General features: G+C 39.2%; 1 protein-coding gene across 5 annotated transcripts in view; it reads right to left on the reverse strand.

The window, feature by feature from the left end:
- The window catches only part of PHACTR1 (phosphatase and actin regulator 1), a 562,807-nt gene extending 541,507 nt beyond the window's left edge, over window positions 1-21,300 (reverse strand). The window contains exons 1-4 of one of the 5 annotated variants that reach the window (XM_077886024.1): window positions 20,947-21,219; window positions 20,330-20,376; window positions 19,478-19,624; window positions 19,002-19,154 (exon numbers count right to left, since the gene is read on the reverse strand). In XM_077886024.1, coding sequence (XP_077742150.1) covers window positions 19,002-19,104 — 103 coding nt within the window. In that variant the 5' untranslated portion in view covers window positions 19,105-19,154; window positions 19,478-19,624; window positions 20,330-20,376; window positions 20,947-21,219. Of the gene's footprint in view, window positions 1-19,001; window positions 19,155-19,477; window positions 19,625-20,329; window positions 20,377-20,946 lie in introns of all 5 variants that reach the window. The other 4 variants (XM_077886028.1, XM_077886033.1, XM_077886025.1 and 1 more) reach the window with 4 other exon arrangements.
- Window positions 21,301-23,266: the final 1,966 nt, after the last annotated feature.

The following is a 23,266-nucleotide window of genomic DNA, read 5'->3' on the forward strand; positions in this document are numbered from 1 at the left end:
CTTTTTCTCCACCCCCACCCCCAACTCTGCAATTCAGCCTAAAGGACAGAGATGATCTACCATCCGATAGTGTTAGTTTTTCAAATAAATAAAGGTGAAAATCACTTGAAAAAGTTGAATCTGGGGCACCTGGGTGGCTCAATGGTTAAGCATCTGCCTTTGGCCCAGGTCATGATCCTGGGGTCCTGGGATCAAGTTCCTCATCCAGCTCCCTGAGGGGAGCCTGCTTCTCCCTCTGTCTATGTCTCTGCCTCTCTCTCTGTGTCTTTCATGAATAAATAAATAGAATCTTTTCCTAAAAAAAGAAAGAAAAAGTTGGATCTAAGAGTATAACTACATAAAATGCCTTCATTGTCACATTTGTATCTTACTATATTGAGATTCCACCTTCGAATATGTCGAAATAGAGGAATCATGTGTGACTGCACATCTTTCCTAGTATTGCCACTGTCGCCAATATAATATAGGACCACAAGATGTAATAGGATGAATCAAAAGGTTCAAGATCGTTAATTCTGGCTTCATTCTTAACAGCTGTATGAGCTTGGGAAGTTACTTGATTATTGGAAACATGGATTACTTCATCTTTAAAATGAGAATAAACAACAAATACTTCCACAAATTTCTTTCTGGTACTAAACAAGATAATAAACACTAAGCCCCTGACATATGAAATGAGAGTCCTCTTCCCCTTCTCATTTCCCTTTGCAATTTCTGTGTGCATGTCCAGATTATTGAGCTAGCATAGGATAGGGCGGCTAATGTAAAAATCAGTCTTGGGAGATAACGTTTGGAGTGTGGTTTTGCTTTCCAGAGACAATAACTGAATTGGGCTAAGCCAACTAGTTTTTTCTCTGCCTGTCATCGATCAAATGGTACATAATTCAGTCACCAAATAGTACATAATTAACTAAATGTAACAAAAGATCTTACTGAGTAGTTTCAAAAGAAAAGTAAGGTCTATTTTTAACAGCTCTAGCTGGATCTCTTTTCTTCCCCTTCTTTTGCAACATTCTGTTAGAGCCTACAGTTCTGTGAAGAGATTGAACTGCATTGAGATTATCTAAAAGAAAATAAAAACTTGTTTTCTTTAGATGATCTTGTGTCAACTCAAAATTTGCTTCTTATAAAAACACAAGTCAGAATTTGAAATAATAATTGGTAACTTCAAACATTTGGTTTATGTAAATATTTCAAACGGCCTATTAATTTTAAGTACTAGTGCTAGAGAGAAAATATTGTCCTTACAGTCAAAATCTTTAATTTACAAAATAAATGTTTCCTTTATACCATCTCCCAGTCTTCCAAGAAAATACGAAAGGAAAATTAAAGGCCCAGTGGAACCACATATTTAGACATAGTTGTAAAGCAGTCAGTGACATTATTATATAGATGTCTCTCTATCAAGCCTTATACCTATAGAATTTATTCCCTGCTGGTCATCTATGCTTGGACGTTCTATAGGGTCTCCAAATTCAGTATATTTGAAATTGAGCATATCTTTTTTCCCCTCCAGCTTGATTTTCTTTTTATATTCTCTCTGTCAATGAACAGCCTCACCCTCTACCCAGTGGGTCCACATAAGACATATGGAAGTACCCTTCCCTCACTTTCCGTCTACTCACCCTACCACCACATAATCTGGAAAGAACTCTCTTAATATTCCAAGATCCCTCACTCTTATTGAAGTCACTATGTCAGTACCACCCCCCACTCCCACTTTATTTTTTTTAAGATTTTATTTATTTATTCATGAGAGACACACACGCACATACACACACACACACACACACACAGAGAGAGAGAGAGAGAGAGGCAGAGACACAGGCAGAGGGAGAAGCAGGCTCCTTACAGGGAGCCCAATGTGGGACTCAATCTCTGGGCCCCAGGATCATGCCCTGGACTGAAGGCAGGCGCTAAACCACTGAGCCACCCAGGGATGCCCCCCTCCCACTTTAAAAAATATTTTATTTATTTATTTGAGAGGGAGAGAGGGAGAAAGCATAAGCAGGTGGGGGGGAGGGGCAGAGGGAGAGGGACAAGCAGACTCCCTGCTGAGCGAGGAGCCCCATGGGGGCTCAATCCCAGGACCTTGAGAACATGACCTGAGCCAAAGGAAGATGCTTAACTCAAGTGCCCTATCAGTTAGCTCCTTTTTCACACTGTCTTTATGTCTTGTTGGGATCATTGCAGGTGCTTCACTTTCTTTCTTTAAAAAAAAAAGATTTTATTTATTTATTCATGAGAGATACACAGAAAGAGCAGCGACATAGGCAGAGGGAGAAGCAGGCTCCATGCAGGGAGCCCCATGTGGGACTCAATCCCAGGACCCCAGGATCATGACCTGAGCCAAAGGCAGATATCTGCTCAACCATTGAGCCACCCAGGTGCCCCACTGCTTCTCTTTCTATACCTCTAATCTCACTCCCTCTAATCTGACCTCTATTTCTGTGGTCTTGATACAAACAGATCTCACAACAGCTCTCCTCTGTGTTAGATAATTTAGTGCCTTCTGTATCAGGTTTGACTTGGTTAAGCCTACTTACTAAGTATGCTCATGCCTTGGCTACCAACTGCTATTCTAGTCTCTTCTCTTGCCATTCCCCATATTTTCCAATAATTTCCAATATTTTCCAATTTCCTTTTCATTCTGTAACATGGTTCCCCTAACATATCATACTCCTAATGTGTCCATGCCTTGTCACAAGCCATTTCACACAGCTCTGAATGTTTTTTTTTTCTCCTACTTAAGTCTAAGGCAAAGGTTGACTAACCATCATCTCATCATGGACTTGGACACTAAAGTGAAAACACATCTACCCTCTCTCCCCAACATACATGCGTACACTAACCTATCTCTGTCTGATATGGGTGTCTTCCTCTGTGTTTATAAAACTCACAGCCCTCCCAGCATTTATCTTTTGGTTCTGAAATCATTTACTTATTTATCTGTCCCTATATTAGATGATTAACTCCTTGAGGCCTAGGGATTTGTCTATTTTATGAATTCCCAGAATATGGTTAGTTGTCAGCAAATAGTGAATATAAATGAATATAATCTTGGGTTTTTATTCTATTTAATTTATTTACCTCTCTTGGCTCTATTTTTCTCATCTACAAATGTAAAGAATTAGGGGCACCTGGGTAGCTAAGTCGGTTAACCATCTGCCTTTGTGTCAAGTTGTGATTCTAGAGTCCCAAGATTGAGCCCCATGTCAGGCTCCCTGCTTCTCCCTCTGCCTCTCACCTCTCTCTCTCTCTCTCTCTCTAATACATATAAAATCTTTTAAAAAGAAAAGAAAAGAATTTTAAAAGTAAAGAAGGAGACTAGTCAGTGGGTTTCAAATTCTAGACTTCATACTATTTACATCAAAGCATCTGGGAGCTGCAAAAAGAAGACAAAAACAACCCCTTAAAAATAGAAGGAAATCCAGATTGCCACACCCGACTCCCTAAAATTCTGATCAGTGCATCTGAGTCAGGGCTGTAAAATGTATGTTTCTGATATCTAACAAAATTGGGAATGAATTGGCCCAGAAACTGTCCCAGCTTTAGAAATCCTTCCAAGGCTTTGTGTTTTCTACAGATTGCTAATTTTTTTCTTTTTTCTTTTTTTTAAGATTTTATTTATTAATTTGACAGAGAGAGCACAAGCAGGGGGAACAGCAGAAGGAGAGGGAGAAGCAGGCTCCCCGCTGAGCAGGGAGCCTGATACAGGATGCAGGGCTCAACCCCAGGGTCTGGTTTCAGGACCTGAGCCAAAGGCAGACACTTAACTGACTAACCACCTAGGCACCCCTCCACCCCCCGCAAATTTCTTAATCTCGTATGCAAGGTCTCTTTCCTTGAACTCTGCTTTTTCCTTCAATCTCAGATGTCACCTTCACCTTCTTGTTACTTTTTTGATCTGGCCCTACTGAATTGTTTCTGGGAAGACCTATATGTACTAGCTTTTTCTGTTGGGAAGCCCCACTACTATGCTAATCCTGAGATGAAACTCAGTCGTTAAGTCCTCCACAAAGAATTCTCTGAATTCTTTCCTTTCCCAACTTTCAGATCCTGTGTTTGTTTCTATTAGAGTACTTTGTACTACATTATATGTGTTGTCTTTGAGCTTCTTGAAGACACAACAGTTACTTCATGAATGTTCTTTGTTTTCCTTATTGCGGCAATCTACCATTCCTTAGACGAATACTTATTGAGAAGTATGATTTAAAGTGGATTTTCCCAAATCGATTTCCTCATTCCTTGGTAAATGCTGACTTATGTCAGTCACCACCTGGAAGCCACAACCCGATAAACTAGGGTTTGCTGTAAATCCAGAGGAAATCAGTACAGTGGAGCTAATGTTTTGAGACAGTTTGCAGGATGAAAATTACCAGCAGTCCAACCTTAAAGAAAATTCTTTGGAGATTTTTGGCAGCTGTATTTTAAAAAACCAAAGTTTTGTTGTTTTTTCTTGTTCTTGTGTTTTCAGACTGTCTCACTTTTTCAAGGAGCTTAGAAATCTGAATTAGGAATAAATGGTGGCAGAGAGGACCAGAGATGGGACAGGGTGGCCCTGCTATTTTCCACTGGAAGCTTGACAAAACTAAAGCATATTTAACACAAGAGCTAAACCTTACTAAATGCATATTAGATACTTGACATTTTGCTTAGTGTTTTATGTTTATTTGCTCAGTGTTTCCAAATGTTAGTCATTCCTACATCACTTTTATGGATTTTGCTCCATCAAAGTGTCATCTATTATTTACTTAATGTTACTCCTTAAATAGACTTCAGTTAGCCTACTTTTCCCCCCTTGGTTTAAGCAATAGTCCCTAAGTATGAAGTCTAGTTATATAGCTTTATATTTTCTTTCTTTCTTTCTTTCTTTCTTTCTTTCTTTCTTTCTTTCTTTCTTCTTTCTTTCTTTCTTTCTCTTTTTTAAAGATTTTATCTATTTTTTCATGAGAGACACACAGAGAGAGGCAGAGACATAGGCAGAGGGAGAAGCAGGTTTCCTGTTTCCTGATGTGGGACTCAATCCCAGGACCCCGGAATCATGCAGAAGGCAGATTCTCAACCATTAAGCTACCCAGGTGCCCCTATAGCTATATATTTTCATATATATTTCTTTAATTTGCATTTTTCTAAAACATGATGAAAACAGATACATTATTATTATAAAAGAGTTCATAAGTATTACCTGCAAATCATATATTGGACCAGAGTTCGTGAAATGCATTTTGTTCCACTTAATCCTCAAAATAACTGTTTGGGTTAGGAACTCGTATTCTCATTTGCATTCAAAAGGGAAAAGCCAGAGATTTAAGAACTTGCTTAATGTCATAAACTATGAAAGGGAAATCATAGTGTGAAATCAGATCCGTTACTCTGAAGCCCAGCCCTAAAACATGATATTCTTCAGTCAGTCCTGGAAAAGACTGCATTCATAACCTTGATTTTGTATAGGCCACAACATCACTTTGTAAAAATATGAACAGGTATGAAAGTGACCAAAAGTAAGTATAAAAAAATTAAAATACAGTTGACCCTTTAACAACACAGGTCCACTTATATGTGGATTTTTAAAAATAACTACAGTACAGCTCTGTAAATGTATTTTTGTTCCTTTATGACTTTTTATTGTAATGATTTTACACCTTTATTTGACAGAGAGAGAAAGAGAGAACATGCAAGCAAGGGGAGCCACAGAAGGAGAAGCGACTCCCTGCTGAGTAGGGAGCCTTACCTGGGGCTTGAATTCATGACCCTGAGATCAAGACCTGAGCTGAGATCAAGAGCTGGGCATTTAACTGACTTAGCCACTCAGTTGCCCTGGTCATCTTTAATTTGTAAAAACCTAAGTTTTCAAATAGTTCCCCTTTTTTGAGTGAGAAATGCAGGGAATGCACACACAGTTTAAATTGGCAATGTGCTTTTATTGTAATCTTGATGCACATTAACTGGTACCAGGGTTTCATTTTAAAGTAGCCTGGTAGAAGTCTTCTATCTTTTCTCCACAGGAGGAAAATAAAAACACAAGCCCTTTGTCACAAAGTGGCAATATATGCACCAAGATTACAAATGTATCAACATAATACGTGGAACATGACATTTTGGAATAAAATGTTTTGAGGCAAAATTATACTCAGATTATATTAAATATTAAAATGATCACCATGAGTTCGACACATTGTCCTGGAAACAGCTTATGGAAAAAAGGGAGTCCAGGATATTCATCATTTTTTTTATCTTCCTACCTTACAGTTGCATCAGGGGTAACAAAGTTGTGAAACTCAGAAGAGCCTGAGAATATATATGGACTAAGAGCCTTTAATGACACAAGGGGGTTTTTCAACAACTGAAACATTTACTGACCAACTTGAAAAATACATTTAACTAAAATACCTAAAATATCCTTAACTTTAGGATAAGCAGGCAGGAGAGGGGCACGCAGCCAACATTGTTGTCCTTCTGGGCTTTTTTCTAGAGTTCAAAGGTAATTAAAAATAACACTGTCCAACACTCAAAAAAGGAATGAGGCTGAAACTTTTCAAGTCTCTTTGTTATGTAACAACAGGGTGCTCAGGACGCCATGGAAATGCAAATATTTTAAACTGAAGTAAGTATTAGTAATACGGCTGACCCATCTGTGATGAATACTTCAAAGTAGCCATTTCTCAATTTCCTTTTTTGGGATTGACTGCTGCTTTTTATTTTTTTAATTTTATTTTTATTTTTTTATTATCATCTATAATGTCTCTGCAGTACAAATCCACATGCCCTCCAGTGTAGTTCCATGGAACTAGATATTTTCAAATTTTGGTGAGCCTAAAAATTATTAGGAGCATGATAAAAATGAGCATTTTTACTCCACTACGCCAGAACTTTTAATCTACTAAGTGTGGGGAAGGCATTTTAAACATGGCTTCAGTGATGCTGCTGTCAATGGGCCCAGACCCCCGCTGGAGACTTGCTTTAGTGGTCTGAACAAGCCCTGTCAGTTCCCTCTATGTCTTCTTGTTTTATAATGTCCTCCTCATCCTAACTCCAATTAAAATCCTATCAGCAATCAATTCTCAGCTCAAACCATGCTTCTGAGACAGCCTTGATCTGACTACTCCTATCAGGGATATCAGAGCTTCTGTAGCAGATACAGATGCATCTTCAAACTCAGACTCAGCCACCCACCAGCAGAAGCTTACTGAGCCTGCATTCCCCAAAATGTACTTCTTAATCTATGGGTCAGTATTGTACTGTATGAATATTTTATATACCCTAAAATATACACAAAAGATGTAGTTAACAGATAAATTAAAGATGATAAGTAGACAAGTAATTTTTTGTTTATTTGATTAAAAGTTTGGCATATCATACATTAGGGATGTATTAGGATACAACATAGACTTTTTGATGAAGCAAAAATAACAATGTGCTTCAGTATTTAAAAACATTTTAAGTGAAAAAAATCTTAATTAATCATTTTAGTATATAGTGATTCAGAGGGTTAGTTTTAACTTCAGTTTTTTCCAACACTGATTTTAATAGCTGTTGTAGGTGAAAACCTAGAAAACTGTATAGGTTTTAGGAGAAGGATGTTATTGAGGGTACTTACTAAATTATGGTGTCAATTCTGCAATCTCTCATACACCGATTTTCATAATGGATTTTGTTGAATTCAGTAAAATAATATCTTCCCTAATACTAATAATTTCTCACAAGCTACAGTGCATTTTTTAAAAAATATATTTTTAAATAGGTGATTATTCATAAGGTACAATATTCAGATGTGAAAAAGTGAAAAGTCTCCCCTCCACTTCTGTTTCTAGTCACTGGTTCAACTCCCACAGAGGGAAAAAATTCTATTCCTATATGAGCATATGAAGCATACATATATATTTTTTTGACCCAGTTTACACTCACTACTATACAGAATGAGGAAGGACATGGTTTCCTATACCATATTCTCCACATTCCTCAGCCTAATTTGATCAGAATTCCAATAGTAACCACTTGATACTGTAACTATGCAAATTTGGTTCATGGGCCATGGAGTCCTCAAAATTACTCCTATTTTCTTACACAACTTTTTTTTTTAAAGTCAGTAACTGCTAAGAGATGCACTTAATTTTGTGTTGGCCTCAGTATTTAGCAAAAATCTCCTTTTAGGAGTTGGCCTTGTCCTTCGGGAGGATGCATAGCTGACTGTCTCTTTCAGTATCATTTTTTTTTGGCAACTCCAAAATTGTACTAGATCAAGGATAATGATTGTATTATCAGATAAACATCATGATATTCATCATATCATCAAACCTATTCAGATTGACAGTTGTCAGTATTAACAATGCGATGGTAATGCTAATTTATCAAATAAACCTTACATTTGTATTTTTTTGTTTACATTGGAGTCTGAGTTACTTTAGACCCCCTTCCTATCTGAAGTGAAACAGTGATTGGCACTTTCCCTCTGGGCTCTACCATCCCCTAGGGCCTCGTGTCATCTACAACCAGCCAGCAAAAAGAAAAGGAGCATGGAGACTAAACCATAAGAGGCTCTTAACCACAGGAAACAAACTGAGGGCTGCTGGGTGGGGTAATTGGGTGATGGGTATTACTTGATGTAATGAGCACTGGGTGTTGTATGCAACTGATGAATCACTAAATTCTACCCTTGAAACTAATAACACAGTGTATGTTGAATAAATTGAATTCAAATAAAAATAATAAAATAAAACAAAATTAAAAAAAAAAAAGAGCGTAGAGAAGGTACACCCGCCTCTAAAATACCTTGGCTTGGAAGTGACACACTAATTCTGTTGTCATTCCATTGGCAAGAACTGATTATAGGCACTACCAAAGGTATAAGAGGGTGTGGGAAGTATAATTCCTGGCTGGATAGGAATTTCTCAAAAGAACTCCACACTATGAAAAGGAGGGGCACACGATTTGATAGGCATATAAGTGTCTGCTGCAAATAATTCAGACATATTGTTAATATCTGAATATTTAATTTAATTTAATTTAATTTAATTTTTTTGAATATTTAATTTTAAAGAAAGGTAAATAAATATTTGGGATATAAATTGAAGTGAAAAAATCTCACTAAAATGTGAGTTCCATAAAGGCAAGTTTCAGTTTGTTTTATTGACTGCTGGAGTCATACCTGGCTAGTACTTGGCAGTCTACCGGTGCTCAATAAATATTTGTTGAATGACCAACAGAATGAATGTGCTTTGTGTGTTGAAATTCTATTAATCCACCAAGACATTAATGTATTGTATAACAAAAGTAAAGTGCTGCAAATAGATTGATCATGAACACAATTTTACGTACAGAAATAGACGTTGAAGACTTTCTGATAGTTGAATAATAGGGAAATAGACAGTACGAATATTAGAGTGGATAATATCTAGGAGAATACCTTAAATGTACAAAAACATTTTAAATAACCTTACATGACAGAATAATAAATTAAATTATTTCTTTTTTTAATTCAATTATTTCTAATTCCAGTAGTCCTAGGATTGGTACGCCAACATTCACAATTGTATACAAAGAACTATATTAGATTTTTTGCTATTTTATGCCATGTAGATCATTACTTTTTGAGAAAAAGTCCAATTTGGGAATTCTTCAATCTTTTGAGAGTAACTTAAAAATGGAACGCTAACTTTCCTAGTTCAAATTTCATGTAAAGAACAAACTCCAAAGATATATAAACCACATTTGATATAAACCACAAACTCCAAAGATATATAAACCACATCTATGATATAAACCACATCATCTTTTGATCTGGGCAACATAAAGACTATAAAGAGTAAGGGGGAAGGAGAAAACACAAGAAAGAAAAGAGATAAAATATTCTATTCTCAATGATCCCATTTCAAAATGTCAGTTGTAATAAGAATAGTTTTTTTTCTCTTTAATAAAGAGAATCCTTCCTCTACCCCATATCATCCAGAAAATTCACTTAGGGCGGATCACAGATTTAATGTGAATGCTAAAACTACAAGGCTTTAAAAAAACAACAATAGCACAGAAAAATACCTTCATAATGTTCAGGATGGCAAAAATTTGTTAAAGGATAAAATCATAATCATAATAAAAAAACAGATTTCATCAAAATTAAAAACTTCTACTTATTAAAATATACCACTAAGAAAGTAAAAAAGCAAAGCATAAACTGGCCGAATATATTCATAATACATATGCACAGTTGACCCTTAAATGTGGGTTGCACTGCGTGGGTCCACTCATTGGTGGATTTTTTTTTGATAAATACAGTGCTGTAAATGTATTTTCTCTTCCTTATGATTGTTTTAATAATGTTTTCTTTTCTTCAGCTTACTTTGTTATAAAAATACAGTATATAATACATAGGACGTATACAAAATATGTGCTGGTTGATGGTTTATCAATGGTAAGTCTTCTGGTCAACTGTAGGCTATTAGTAATTTAGTTTGGGGGGAGTCAAAAGCTATAGACTGCTTTTTGACTTCATAGGCAGTACTTGCCCCAACCCTTGTATCGGTTCAAGGGTCAATAGTAGTTGTGTAGGGTTGATTTTCCTTCCCATTTTTTGGCCAAATATTTCAATATTACCCTGTTTTGCTTTTATAGTTGAAAAAAAATACATAGATCTCCAACATTGTCTCTCTGTTCAGTCCTAACATTTCAGAAGTACTACTTATTTATTTACTTTTTTTTAAAAAAGATTTTATTTATTTATTCATGAGAGACACAGAGAGAGAGGCAGAGACATAGGCAGAGGGAGGAGCAGGCTGAGGGGAGCCTGATGTGGGACTTGATCCAGGACCTGGGATCACGACCTGAGCCAAAGGCAGACACTCAACCACTGAGCCACCCAGGTGTCCCTCAGAAGTACTATTTCCCACCATTATTCATTCTGTGGTTTTTTATGAGTGTAGGGGTCTAATTGTTTACTGAAATATTCCTTAAAATATTAAAAATGGTATTAGCCATGAACTGATTTTCATGAGCTAGGCTCTCAACCCTTGCCTCTGCCAGCTTAGTCCCAGAGGGTGGTACTGAAAGTTTTTAGGAAAACAGATTTGTTTGGGAAAATGAGGAGAATTCTTTCCCAAGCACCTGTGATTTGCTTATGCTAATTGGGTCATGGCTGATGCTGGCTGTGTGTGAGCCGAATCTATAATCGACTCCCTCATATGTCTTATGTGAAAGTAGGAGTTATTAATTGATTGGAATTCTCTCATTGTATTTTCACATAATTTTTCCCCTTTCTGTTTCTCATCCCCTCATCTTCTCTGTCTCTGAGTCACAATACATGGCAAAGCAGATGCTTGCTGGGGGCAAAGGCACAAAAAAGGTTTGGAAGACTGCATGCAGGTAAATTGCTGGCACCAAGAATGCTACTTTGTGTACTGAGAATTGCCCTGTTCCTATGGCACACTCTGGAAATGGAAGGTTACATTTTATGGTCATCTACCTACGGATGAAATTGGCAGGCTGGCTATCTCCATAATATTTTTTCTCTTAATCTGCCTTCACCCTCTCCTTCACACAGAATGTTCCTTGTATTAAACACAGGTTTGGAGAGCCTGCGTGTGAGCAATTACAGGTCTAAAATGGAGTGTGTGGGAGGTTAGGAGGGAAGGCTTGGTAGTTAGCTTGTCATCCGTGAGTGAAGCACAGCATGCTGCTTCCTGGATAGAATTTTAGAGGAAAGAAAAAAAAAAAAGACAAAAAGCAAGTATTTGTTGAGGGTGAGGACTTGAGTGCCATGAAAGTAAGGCTAGAAAGTATATATGAAAAGTGTCTTCTGAAGCACTTCTCAGAGACAGAGGTCTGGAAATTACATGTATCGTACTTGGTTAGGACATACCCTATGAAGATGAATGTGGCTGGCTGGTCCTAGCAGGACTCTGAGGGGCAAATGGGAGGACATCATATTGGTGAATAGAAAAGTTATAATCCATTTGGCAATCATACCTCACATGGGGATCAGGTTGCTTTCCAGTCACCATTTCTACCTCAGTTCTTATGGGGACAATTTGACCTCTAGGTCCTGTTATGAGCTACATCTAAGACCATGGCATGAAGGTCTCAGGGGACAGACCAAAAGAAGGAAGACAACCAGGCATCTGCTCCTAGCAAGACTCCTAGAAACCCCATGGCCAGGCTTTCAGTGAGTGGTTCTCAAGGTAGGTGTCTCTAGCATGGGGCTTAGGTGGGTATCTACAGCCACCTTCCATTGAGTCTGGTCAGAAGCAGGAGTGTGAATGGAAACTGGTTTAAGAGTTAGTCAACCAAAAAATGTAAGCACTGGATTAGGCAGTAAGCATCTAAAGAAGGAAGGGGAAAGGTATCTCAACTGAGATATAACTCAGAGCTAGTTTCTTGAATATGTTCAGAGCAGCTTTTGGACTGAGGTCAATTAAGTTCAGCAAAGTAAACATTGGTCACTTATTCTATACTTCTACTTTTAAGCAGAATAAAAATTCAACAATCACAGAGTATCATAAATTAAAGAGCTCTTCTAAGAATGGTATTGTTTAGCGGCCCTCTAAATCTAGGTAAAAGGTTAATAATGCTCCTCAATAGCACACAAAATCCCTCCTGCTGTTGTTTTCTTTTTGCTTTTGCTTTTTAAATTTCTTCTATTTTATGGGAGATATAGCAAAATTGATAATGTTCTTCCATGTCCTGCACCTGTTTGTATTTGAAAATTGTTTTTGCCTGCCCCTCCCTTTGGCCTTCAGCAGCCTCTTATTTTCAATTAAAGATTTGAATTCCTTAAAGATCCTAGAAGGTTCTACTTTCCAGATCTTTAATTGTCAAAAGTTCTTTCCCTGAATCCTGAGTATCTCTTTGTAATGGAGATTTAAGCATTTTCATTCCTTGAGTTCAATAGAGACATTTACTAAATCTTAATGCTCCTACTCTATACCAAGGATGATACTAGGCACCCAGAAAAATGGTATTTAAGGAAATCAGTGCTCTCTAGGTAGGAAACAGACACCTAAGTAATAATGAAACAAAAGCATCAATGACTAATCAATAATAATAAATAATATACTGAACACTTTATAAGCACACTTCCATTAATGCTCAAAAATCTCTATGAATTTAGAGCTAGGGTTATATCCATTTTGATGAGAACCCTGAGGGCAGCCAGGGTGGCTCAGCAGTTTAGCGCCACCTTCAGCCCGGGGCCTGGTCCTGGAGTCCCAGGATGGAGTCCCATGTTGGGCTCCCTGCATAGAGCCTGCTTCTCCCTCTGCCTGTGTCTCTGCCTCTCTCTCTGTCTCTGTCTCTGTCTCTCTCTCTCTCTGTGTCTTTCATGAATAAATAAATAAAATCTTAAAAAAAAAGAAATGATGAGAACCCTGATGCTTAAAGACACGAAGCCATTTATGTGAGCTCTTGCAGCTAGTAAGTAGTGGAAGTTGAATAATATAATAGGATAAAGGCTATAAAGTAAGCATGAACAGAACGCTGTGGTAAAAGGCTAGAAAAGTCAGGCAAAGCTTCACAGAGAAGGCAACATTGGGTTGGGTTTTGCATGAAGCACAGGGGAGGAAATAGCACGAGCACATTCTGTGCTGGTGACCGTAGTCAATGACTTGCAACTGATCAAGTGTTACCAAATGTCCTTGTCTCTTGGGGCCATGTCAAGAAGTCCCAGAGGCTTAGAGTTTAGGTGTAGAGTATATTTAACTCAGAGCTATAGATCAAAGAGTCAGCTATTCTTACAGATTTCATAGGGTGGGTAAGAGAAGATGTTTGAAAGAGAGGGTTTAAATGAATTCCTCTCCATTTCCAAATACAACTTGAAAAGATTCTTAGCTACTAACTGTGGCATTCATCAGTTGTCAAGAGCAGCATTTCCCTTCGTTGGACAAGACTGAGAAGATGCTATATAATGAAATGAGTAGATCACCTGGTTCTAATGCCAAGAGTAATTTAAAAAGATAAAAGAGGGGAAATTTGTGAGCAGGAGCCATACAATTAATTGCCTAGTGACTTTAGTCAATTGGTTACCTTTTAATATATTTTCCCTTTTGAAGGAAATTTAATTGTCTGAGGATTTTGACGATCTTGGAGAAAAGAAACCTAGTATAGCAGAGAGGGCATAGGTGTGTGTGGTAACAGGAGTTGGGTTCCGGTCTCCACCTTCTCGCTATAAGCTGTGTGATCTGATAAGCTGTGTGATCTGGGCATGTGGTGGAACCACCTTGAACTTCACCATATCTAGAAGTGTTGATTTCATTATGAATGTTTCCTTCACTACCTGTAGGGTTGCTGGAGTCAGAAATACTTGAATTCAAATCCTGACTTTACTGCTTTCTAAATGTGTAGTCTTTTCTGATCTGTGAAATAAGCATCATAATTCCTCTCTCCCAAAGTTTCTTTGAGGATTAATGGATCCAAAGCATATGCAAAGGGTAGCACCCATACATAGCCCAGTCCTTTTTATAAAAAGTCCATTTGCACCTTTCCAATGCTGTGGATTTATTTAAGGGAAGGACCTAGATAGAGAAAGATACCCAGGCAAGAATAGCTGCAAGATGTGTTACTTTACTGTAAAACAGGAGGTCACTAGTTCTGAGTCCTGGTTGCACAGTTGAATCACCAGGGACAATTAAAATGATCCCCAAAGTATAAAGCTCACCACCAAAGATTCTGATTTAATTGGTCTGCTGTGGGACTCCAGTCTTGAGTCCATAAAAGCTCACCAGGTGTTTCTAATATGCACTGGATCCAGTCATTGCTTCTCAAAAGAACATAAATTACTGGAAAATCTTGTCCAAATGCAGGTTCTGCTTTTCTAGGTCTGGGGTGCCTGAGATTCTGCATCTCTAACAAGCCCCGAGAAGGAGCCCGTGCTGCTAGTTCCCGGCCACCCTCTGAATAGCATGTGATTAACAATCCTTAAGAGTGGTTCTTACCTATTCATCAGAATAGCCTATTAGCTCTTTGAAAATGTAGCTCTGGGACCTGGGTCTGTCCCTCACAAATTCTGTTTCACTTGGTTTCAGGAGGGGCCAAGAGAATCACCGTCTATAATGTCCCTTCCAACATGAAAATCCTGATGTTAGTTTTGTGATCTTATAATAGGACTTCTCTCCCAATGCAATTGTTCAGTAAAAATATTACAGACCGAAGTTGAGTGTGTGAGTCATCATTGTCAGAAACCCAGAAGGTGGGTGATGTCGGGACATGGCTGCTCTCTATGCCAGGTGTATTTTTAACAGCAAGAATCCTCCCTTTGAGTTCATGGAGACCCTCACAGAATTCCCTCTCGGTAAGCACGTTTTACTGGTGATGGAGCACTCACAGATTAATTGGAAGAGTATCCTTCACTGATGGATGATGAACAGGGTGACCCTAGATTTTTTTTCTACTCTCTGCAATACATCATGCTTTCCAAAGCAGACTCCCCAAGAGACATGGACTCATCTTCCTTACCTGGGGACCAAACCAAGGAAAGATGAAGGTCCACAGAACAACCTGCTTTATTCCACAGAGCTCATGACTGACTTTAGAAAATCTCTGGAACTTTCAGAAGAATTTGTTCCATGATAGATTGGATGGCTTTTGTCATTCTTTTGAAACCTCTGGGGTTTCTCTGGCTTTTACTAGCTAAAAGCATGTTCTTAGGGGCAGGCCTTTTGCTACTTTCCAAAAAGAATTGAAAAATAACTGTGATGGGGTAAAAAATGCTATAATTCTGGTATCATGGCCTTAGACAACCATTTTGCATGTGCTTATTAGAGAAGGAGTTGGTTTCTAAGAAGTTTCTGAATCTGAGTATAAAACTGATCCAGGATAGTAATGCGGAAAATAAAACTCAGATTTTCTTCCTTCCCCTTTTAAAAGAATTTACACCTGCAAGAACACCTGATCAGTCTGCAGAAATAACCAACATAACTTTGAGAATGAACAACTCAAAAGGGCAGTGATCGCCCACCAGTTTAGTGGGTCAAATCCCAGGTCACTCAAGTTTCAGGTGCTCAGCTCCATACTATGCTCCCAGTTGGACTTTCTTTTAGAAGAAGATGTCAGAGCAGGGGTACCTAACCTACCATGCCCCTTTCCTGGGCTGAGCTGGCCAGGTAGAGAGAGAGCTGCCATGAGCTGTGATTCAGCAGTAGCACAAAAACCCTAATTGCCTCAAATGCCTTTCCCAAGAGCCTCCTCCCACTCTGCCCCCTTTCCACTGGTGCTCAGAATCTCCACTCAAGCACATCCATCTGGTTCTGAAAGGGAGGAGTGCAGACTGTGGTTCTCAGGCCTCTGCCCACTCAGCGGAGCCTTTTATCAGGTTCAGGGGCTGGTTGTCTAGGAAAGACTGGGGAGTCTGTGCCAAGTGGAAGGAAGACACCAGGGAGGACCTGGGGCAGTGTAGTGACAAGCCCCACGTCACAGTGGCAGCAGAGGTCCAGAAAGGAGACTGGGGTACACTGGCCCTCGGTGGTGTGGCTCTGGGGAAGGCGTAGGGAAGAAAGGGGGGTTTCACTTCTCATGTGAAAAGGAGGACTATGTGGGGAGGGAGTACCAAGACAAACTTTCACTATTTTTCAATTTTGACCTGGGTTTTGATGTGACCAGAAAATAATCACTGTTTTACAATTCATGTCAAATTAAATTTTCTTTCCTTTTTTTTTTTTCTCTAAAAAATAGGAGGTTAAACTCCTATCAGGCTACCTTCTTGTTTGGCAATGGCTTCCTTATGAAATTTCAAACAGAGGAGGGGATAGCCTTTTGCCAGCGATGTTTATTTTACTGATTTGCTGATGTGTAGCATTTCTTAGGGGGCAGACGGTTTTCAGCGCCTTAAAATCTTACTTCCTGAAGGCCTTTATTAACTTAGGAACTGGCCACTATGATGACTTCTGTTAATGGGAGAGGTGAGCTTGCCTAGGTTCACTGTGGCAGACCCACGATTTGAACCTCCGTGGTCAGGGGCCTGGGTCTGCAACTCCTGTGTCATCCTGCCTCTTATGTGAAGGAAAATGTTCCTGTTCTGGGAGGAAGGAATGAAATGGGGTTGGGTGGACTGGTCCTTAAATGTGAGCTCCTAGACTGATGTGCTGCTAGGTTATCATCATTGGAGCTCTTGCTTAAAATGCAAACTCCTAGGCTGTACACCTGGATGTCTGACTCAGGAAGGCTGGGGTTTTCAAAAAAAATCAACCTAGTTGATGTTTAGGGACCCCTCAACCTTACAATGAGTCCCAGATTCTTGGATTGGAACGTCGGTCCGATTACCTTAAAATGAACGTGCTCCCAGGAGCACTGGTGGCTTACGCTACCACCTCCCCTGCATTTTCGAGTCATTCCAGTTCTGCTGTCTACACCGCAGTCACGGATGGCGACGATTCTGACCACTCCACCCCCAAACTCCATCTGCTGACAACCACCAGGCTGCTTTGAGTCCTCTGAGCCTCCCACACCCTGCCTGCTTTCCTTCCGTGGAAGCCCGGAGCCCACAGGCTTCTTAAAGCCTTAAATGGTCTCTCCTGCAAGGCAAAGTTAACGAACTCGACTCCCCTTCTCCTCTGTGCCAATGATTACACAGCTCAGAGAGATGACCCCACCACTGAACATTACTGCTGCGCCCAGATCGAATGAATCAGATGCAGTCACATTTAAACATGGGACTGGAGCCCGGACTGAGCCTCAGCCCCTCCTTTCCTCCATCTACTTCTAGCATCTTCGTACTTGCAGATCTAGAAGGGGCTGGAGGTTGCGGGCCAGCCTCTCACTCTTTCACATCAGTAAGGTATTCATGTCTCTTGAGGTGGCTGAGAGGAGCATTTGCTGACTGCACACAACCAGAGGCCCGAGGAAAATTAGCTGTTGTATCACTTTTGCTAATTTGAGCTCTGCTGATGAGCGCACTGACCCAAGCACATCAACCAGATATTTTCCCAGACCCTCCTGACTTTAAGAAGAAGCCTGGATCATACCCAGGAAAATGGAAGCAGAGGAGAAGGAGGCTTGCAAGCCTTCGAGGTTGCCATGGGAAATTGGCTTGCTAGGGAGGGAAAGCCAGTGCAGAGGAGACCTCTGGGAAAGCCAAGGGAGATCTCATCATGGCCTTGTGTAAAGTACCTGTCACCACCTAACAAAGATACCAGCATCCCCCAAACAACACCCCTTCTCAGCTCTGGCTTCTGACTCCCAAGAATTTGACGACTTTGCTCTTTAAGATCACAGACATTGCCTTTCTCCTCAGAGCATCACTGGCCTATCATCAGGGTGCCTTGACCGAATACTCTAAATATTCCATGGAAAAGAGAAAATCCACTTTTTAAAAAATCTCCTGCCTGTCAGGAGATCCCATGAAACACTCCGGCTTCTTTCTAATGCTCTGACAAAACATTCCCAAGGCACCATGGAACAAGAAGAGCAAGCAATCTGGAGCCTGACTGACCATCTTGAAAAATGTAATAAAAATGCACGTAGCAGCCACACTTCACAACAGCCATGCTCCTTCCTTTTCCCCGAGTGCACTGTCAATTCCTTGAGCAGTAACTGAATTGATTTAAAACAGATACGGCAGCTCTAGAAGCACACAGCTGATCTCAGGAGCCCCTAATCCAGCTGGATTTCAATCAGATAGGTCAGAGTGCCCTAGATCTCCTCAAGTGTAGTGGCTGCAAACTTAACCTTTTCAGGGGGAAGGGTTAGGAGCATTCTGGATACCTTCCCAGATACCTATGTATTGGGTGCAAGGAGGTGGAAATTATTTTCTAACATAGCTGTTCAAAGGGGGCATTTGAGCCAAAAGTTGAGTAGAATGCTCTTTTTTTTTTTTTAATCACATCCAAGAAGTTTGCATTGATCCATTCTATTACACGCCTGCCGCAATTTCAGCAACAGTTTGGTAGAGATTTGTTATTGATTTAATAATCCCAATTACTGATCTGCAGTGGAGCTGAAGCTACTGCAGTAGACACTGCACTGTCAATATAAAACCAACATGCAAAAGAGAGGAGTTTTCTCTCCTGCTCCCATTTTATTACCTTGAGCTCCTTGACTGTAGAAGAATCTCTGAGCTGACTCAACATCCAAGAGTCTATGGGCAGACTCGACATCCAGAAAATAATCCATTTTGGGATAATCCATCCTTGTTGTCCCAAAAGCAGAGTTTCAAGACAAAATAGTTACTTGTATGCCTATGAAAAAGGAAAACAAATCTGTAATATGTTAGACTGTCAAATAGATGTTTAAAACCATATATATATAAGCATGTGTATATGCAGTGTATTATATTTGTTATATATTATAAGGACATATACTTATATATATACACATATATGTATTTAAAATTTTGGAATAAGAAATATCCCATGAGAATACTCCCTCATTTGACATTTCCAATGCTAAAGCCACCCTCAACATTGCTTTCCTGCTGTATGAGAAAATGCAACATTTAATCAACATCATTCAAAGAAATATATTCTACTCAGAGGATTTAAGCTAAAGAGAAATAACATACCAGTCTTTCCTTGTTGTATATTAACCGGAAATTAGGCTGTTAAATTCATATGCTATCCGTTTTCAAAAGGTCTGTCTGATGAATGGCATCGTTAAGTGTCAGCGGTTCTGCACTGATCCTCAGTTGGTCCCGGGAGTTCCGATTCCCCTAGAACAGTGAGAACCGCCTGGGAATCCGAGCCTCCACTTATAGGTGCCTTGTGTTTATGACACATGCTGACATGTTTGTTGTAAAAATGCCTTGGATTCCTTCCTTTTTGGTGATTCCCTCCAGCACATTTTATAAAGTGCTACAGGATCATCACCTGCTTGCCCCTGACCCAGGCTGCTTTTGAGAAAGAATTCTGCTCTGTAGAGCAATGATCATAATATTATCATGCACTAGCCTGTCAGGAAGCTGATGCACTTCATTAAAAAGCGTTCAGCCTGTTGGGTTCTTTTTAGCATATGTAGCCTTTCCCCGATACTTGCAGAAATACTCTATTTCTGCAGGATGTTTTTGGAAAGAATTTAAAAGACAAAGTCATTAAAATCAAGCTCAGAAGGCTAATCCAATTCGTTTCTCTTTCTAACAGTGCATATTTTAATTTAAGAAGCCAAATCTGATCAGAGAAAACTTTAAAAAATACCCAAAGGTACCCCAACAGCAAATCATACTTACTGTAAAAAAAAAAAAAAATCAAGGACTAACTGCCGACAGTCAAAGCAAGAACAATTTCAGCCAGAGCGTCTTTGATCTCACTAAATTCCCGATGAAAGTAAACAATTTTGATTGTTTGATTAGAACAGCGATGAATAATGTATACAGTCCACTGGACCTCCTTTATCACATAAAATGGCCAGAGCATGTTACCTTAGCAACAGAAGGTGACGCCAGCCTCAGCCTCTTTGTATCCTCCACTGTGAGGGAAGAAAATGACCAGTTTCCCATATAAAACTTGGGCACAAAATCATCACCTTCAAAATCGACATGTAACCATCTTGTTGTCCAGTCCCCCTCACCCCTTCCATCTCTTACGCACAGAAGTGCCATAGTTGTTTAAAAATGGATTTGGGCTTCAATAATTTATGTTTATAACCCCAAGTCACAGTTTGATTTGCAATTGCAACAGAATTACATGATTAAATAGTTAATAGGATAGAAAAGTTGTCTCGGAATTGTTGGGGGCACCCAGTTCTTACCCTAATGCTGGCTACGGGTTGTAGAGAAAGGCCGTTCTAGCTAGCATATGTTAAACATTCCCCTGTTATAATTAATACATACATAGATCAGTCACCAGCATCTAGGCTGAAAATAACTCTTTCCTTCTGCGAATCAGTCACTGGAAGAAGCTTAAAAAGCTGCCTGAAATTCCCAGCCTTAAAAAAAATGCATTATAACATAGATCTTTTAGGAGACCCCCCCCTAAAAAGAAAGGTAGCTAAAAAAGATACAGGAAAGGAAGAGTCTTGAAGTTAGCAGATACTCACCAGCACTTGTTGACCTCTTGCAGCAGGACACCGCAGAGCATAAAATGAAGCTGTGCAATGCTGCTGAGCACGCGAGCCCAAATGAACAGCTTCTAATTTTCCCTTCAATCTCAATTCAAGAGCACTGAGCAGAGGAAAGTGATGGATTTGCCCATTTTATATTGTGATGAAATGCAACCCCTAAGAAGAGATGTGAGTGGAGCTGCTCTTTAGAACACATTAGACTGCTAATTTAAGAAAATTGAAAGGTTTTGTTTTACTGTCTTTTATGTGTTCTCTCTGCTACCCCCTCAATTTAATTTGCATTTAAAATTATGCTCATGTCTCCTCAGTTCTCCAAGGTGTGGAGTACTTTCTAATCACGATGGCTGTTTGGGTAGGGGTTGGTGCAACGCCACTTTTATTCTGAGCTGCAAAACAAGGTGGGTAATTATAATTGTGAGCTGTTTTCTGGAGTGAAATATAAAGTGAACATCTGATTTCACCCCCTCCCTCTTTTCCCTGGCCTTTCTTCCTCTTCCTGGCTCTGATTGCTTGGTCAAAGCTCTAGCCTAAATCACGCCAATATGTCTAAATGCATTCTTTTCTGTCTGAATGTAACAAAATAAGCCCAAGAGCAAAAAAGGACTTTGGTTGGATATCCTCCCTATCAAGACTCAGGAAAGACTTTTAGACACAATACCCGAAGATGTGCTCATGAAAGGCATAATCATAGTCAAATTCGAGTGCTATAGTGGGTTTTCAACCCTTGGTTGACCAAGAAAAATTAGTAATGAATATGGCATGGTGTATGGTGTGTTGGATTGTTAAGAAAAAAGGAGCTACATTTGAGAAGTCTTAGATGGAAGACCACCACACTCCCCTCTCCCGTAGATACAGTTCTTCTGGCTGCTTTTGAGACAAACCTGAAAATCTCCTACTGTTTGTCTTGTGGGCTCTCCCACCCAATCAGAACAAATCAGATACTAAGCTGATGCTGCTGAGTTGAGCCTGATGAAACAAGAAGCTAAAACTACCAAGCATATGGTCTTGTAGGGAAGTCCACTTTAGAGCAGAATACTCAAAGCTGTGCTCAGGCCCAAGGACTTACTTTTTCTAAGGTTACATTTCTATTCAGCCTCCAATGGAGACATGCTGAACACTTGACATTTACAAGAGGAGAAAGCTGTCTTCTGGTTTCTTTAGCTTACAGTGAGGTGTGGGCGACAGGTTCTGAACTCTCTATTGTGAATCTACTGAAATTGTAATGACTCATAGGTGAGAGGAAAAAAAAGAGAGAGAGAGAGAGACAGGGAGAGAGACTGCACAACCTACTGGTGCTGACAAACACCGAACATTTAGGTGAGCACAGATGAATGTGTTATTGAAGACAGAGATGCTAAATTGGAAATTTGAAAAATGGAGTTGATTCCCAGAGGTTAGAGGATGGGTTTGGAAGTCCGTCATTTCTGAACAGTTGACCAAGAAAGGTAAATTCGAAGTGTCTTACAAAATCTACATGTAATAAGAAAGGGCCATGATTTAAGAAAACACAGAGAGGAAAATTTCACCATAGAGAAAGAAATACATTTGGGAAGGGAATGATTATTCACTTGCAAAACGGGGACTTCATTTTACTAAATAATTAACCACTGTTTTTTTTTTAACATAATAAGATCAGCTTCTGAAATAGATTTTCAAAAAATGCCTTTACTTTCTGTGAGCATAGATATAGATTACATATAGGGATAACTGGGTGAGGAATTATTTTTAAAGGTGAGAAGCATTATAATGTTCGAGAGCCATTGTCACGATCTGATCAGCTCAGCTCTGTTTTATAACTTTAATCCACTCAAAAGCAACATTTATAATGGCTTATTGTTCTGAAGTATAACAGAACCAGACACAGGAGAAGGCAAGGCTAGGGCAAGTATTCAGAATAACACTTATGTAGCACTGAACAATTCAGCCCAAATCATCTTCAAAACGTCAGCTCTAAAAGTTAACTCAGTGTTAACATATCTCAGTGAGCAAGAAATAAAAAAAACTATTTTAAAAGAGGCCAAAGTAGAGTTATATCTTTTACATCAATGGCATTATAACCTGGAAGTTTGGAAATGTAAGATTGAAAGAAATAATCCAGGATTATTACAAATACATGACACGGCAGAGATGTGTGTACTTTATATTCAGTTTCATGACAAGAGCATATGTGTATGAATGCTCTATATAGGAAGGGAAAAGTATTTGATTAATTCAAAATGAAGGTATATTAGAAGATGGAATCTAGAGACCAGGAAAGATACCAGTTTGTATTAATTTATTTTGAGGGTATACTTAT

This window comes from Canis aureus, chromosome 37 (genome assembly GCF_053574225.1).
Source record: "Canis aureus isolate CA01 chromosome 37, VMU_Caureus_v.1.0, whole genome shotgun sequence".
Taxonomy (NCBI): Eukaryota; Metazoa; Chordata; class Mammalia; order Carnivora; family Canidae; genus Canis; species Canis aureus.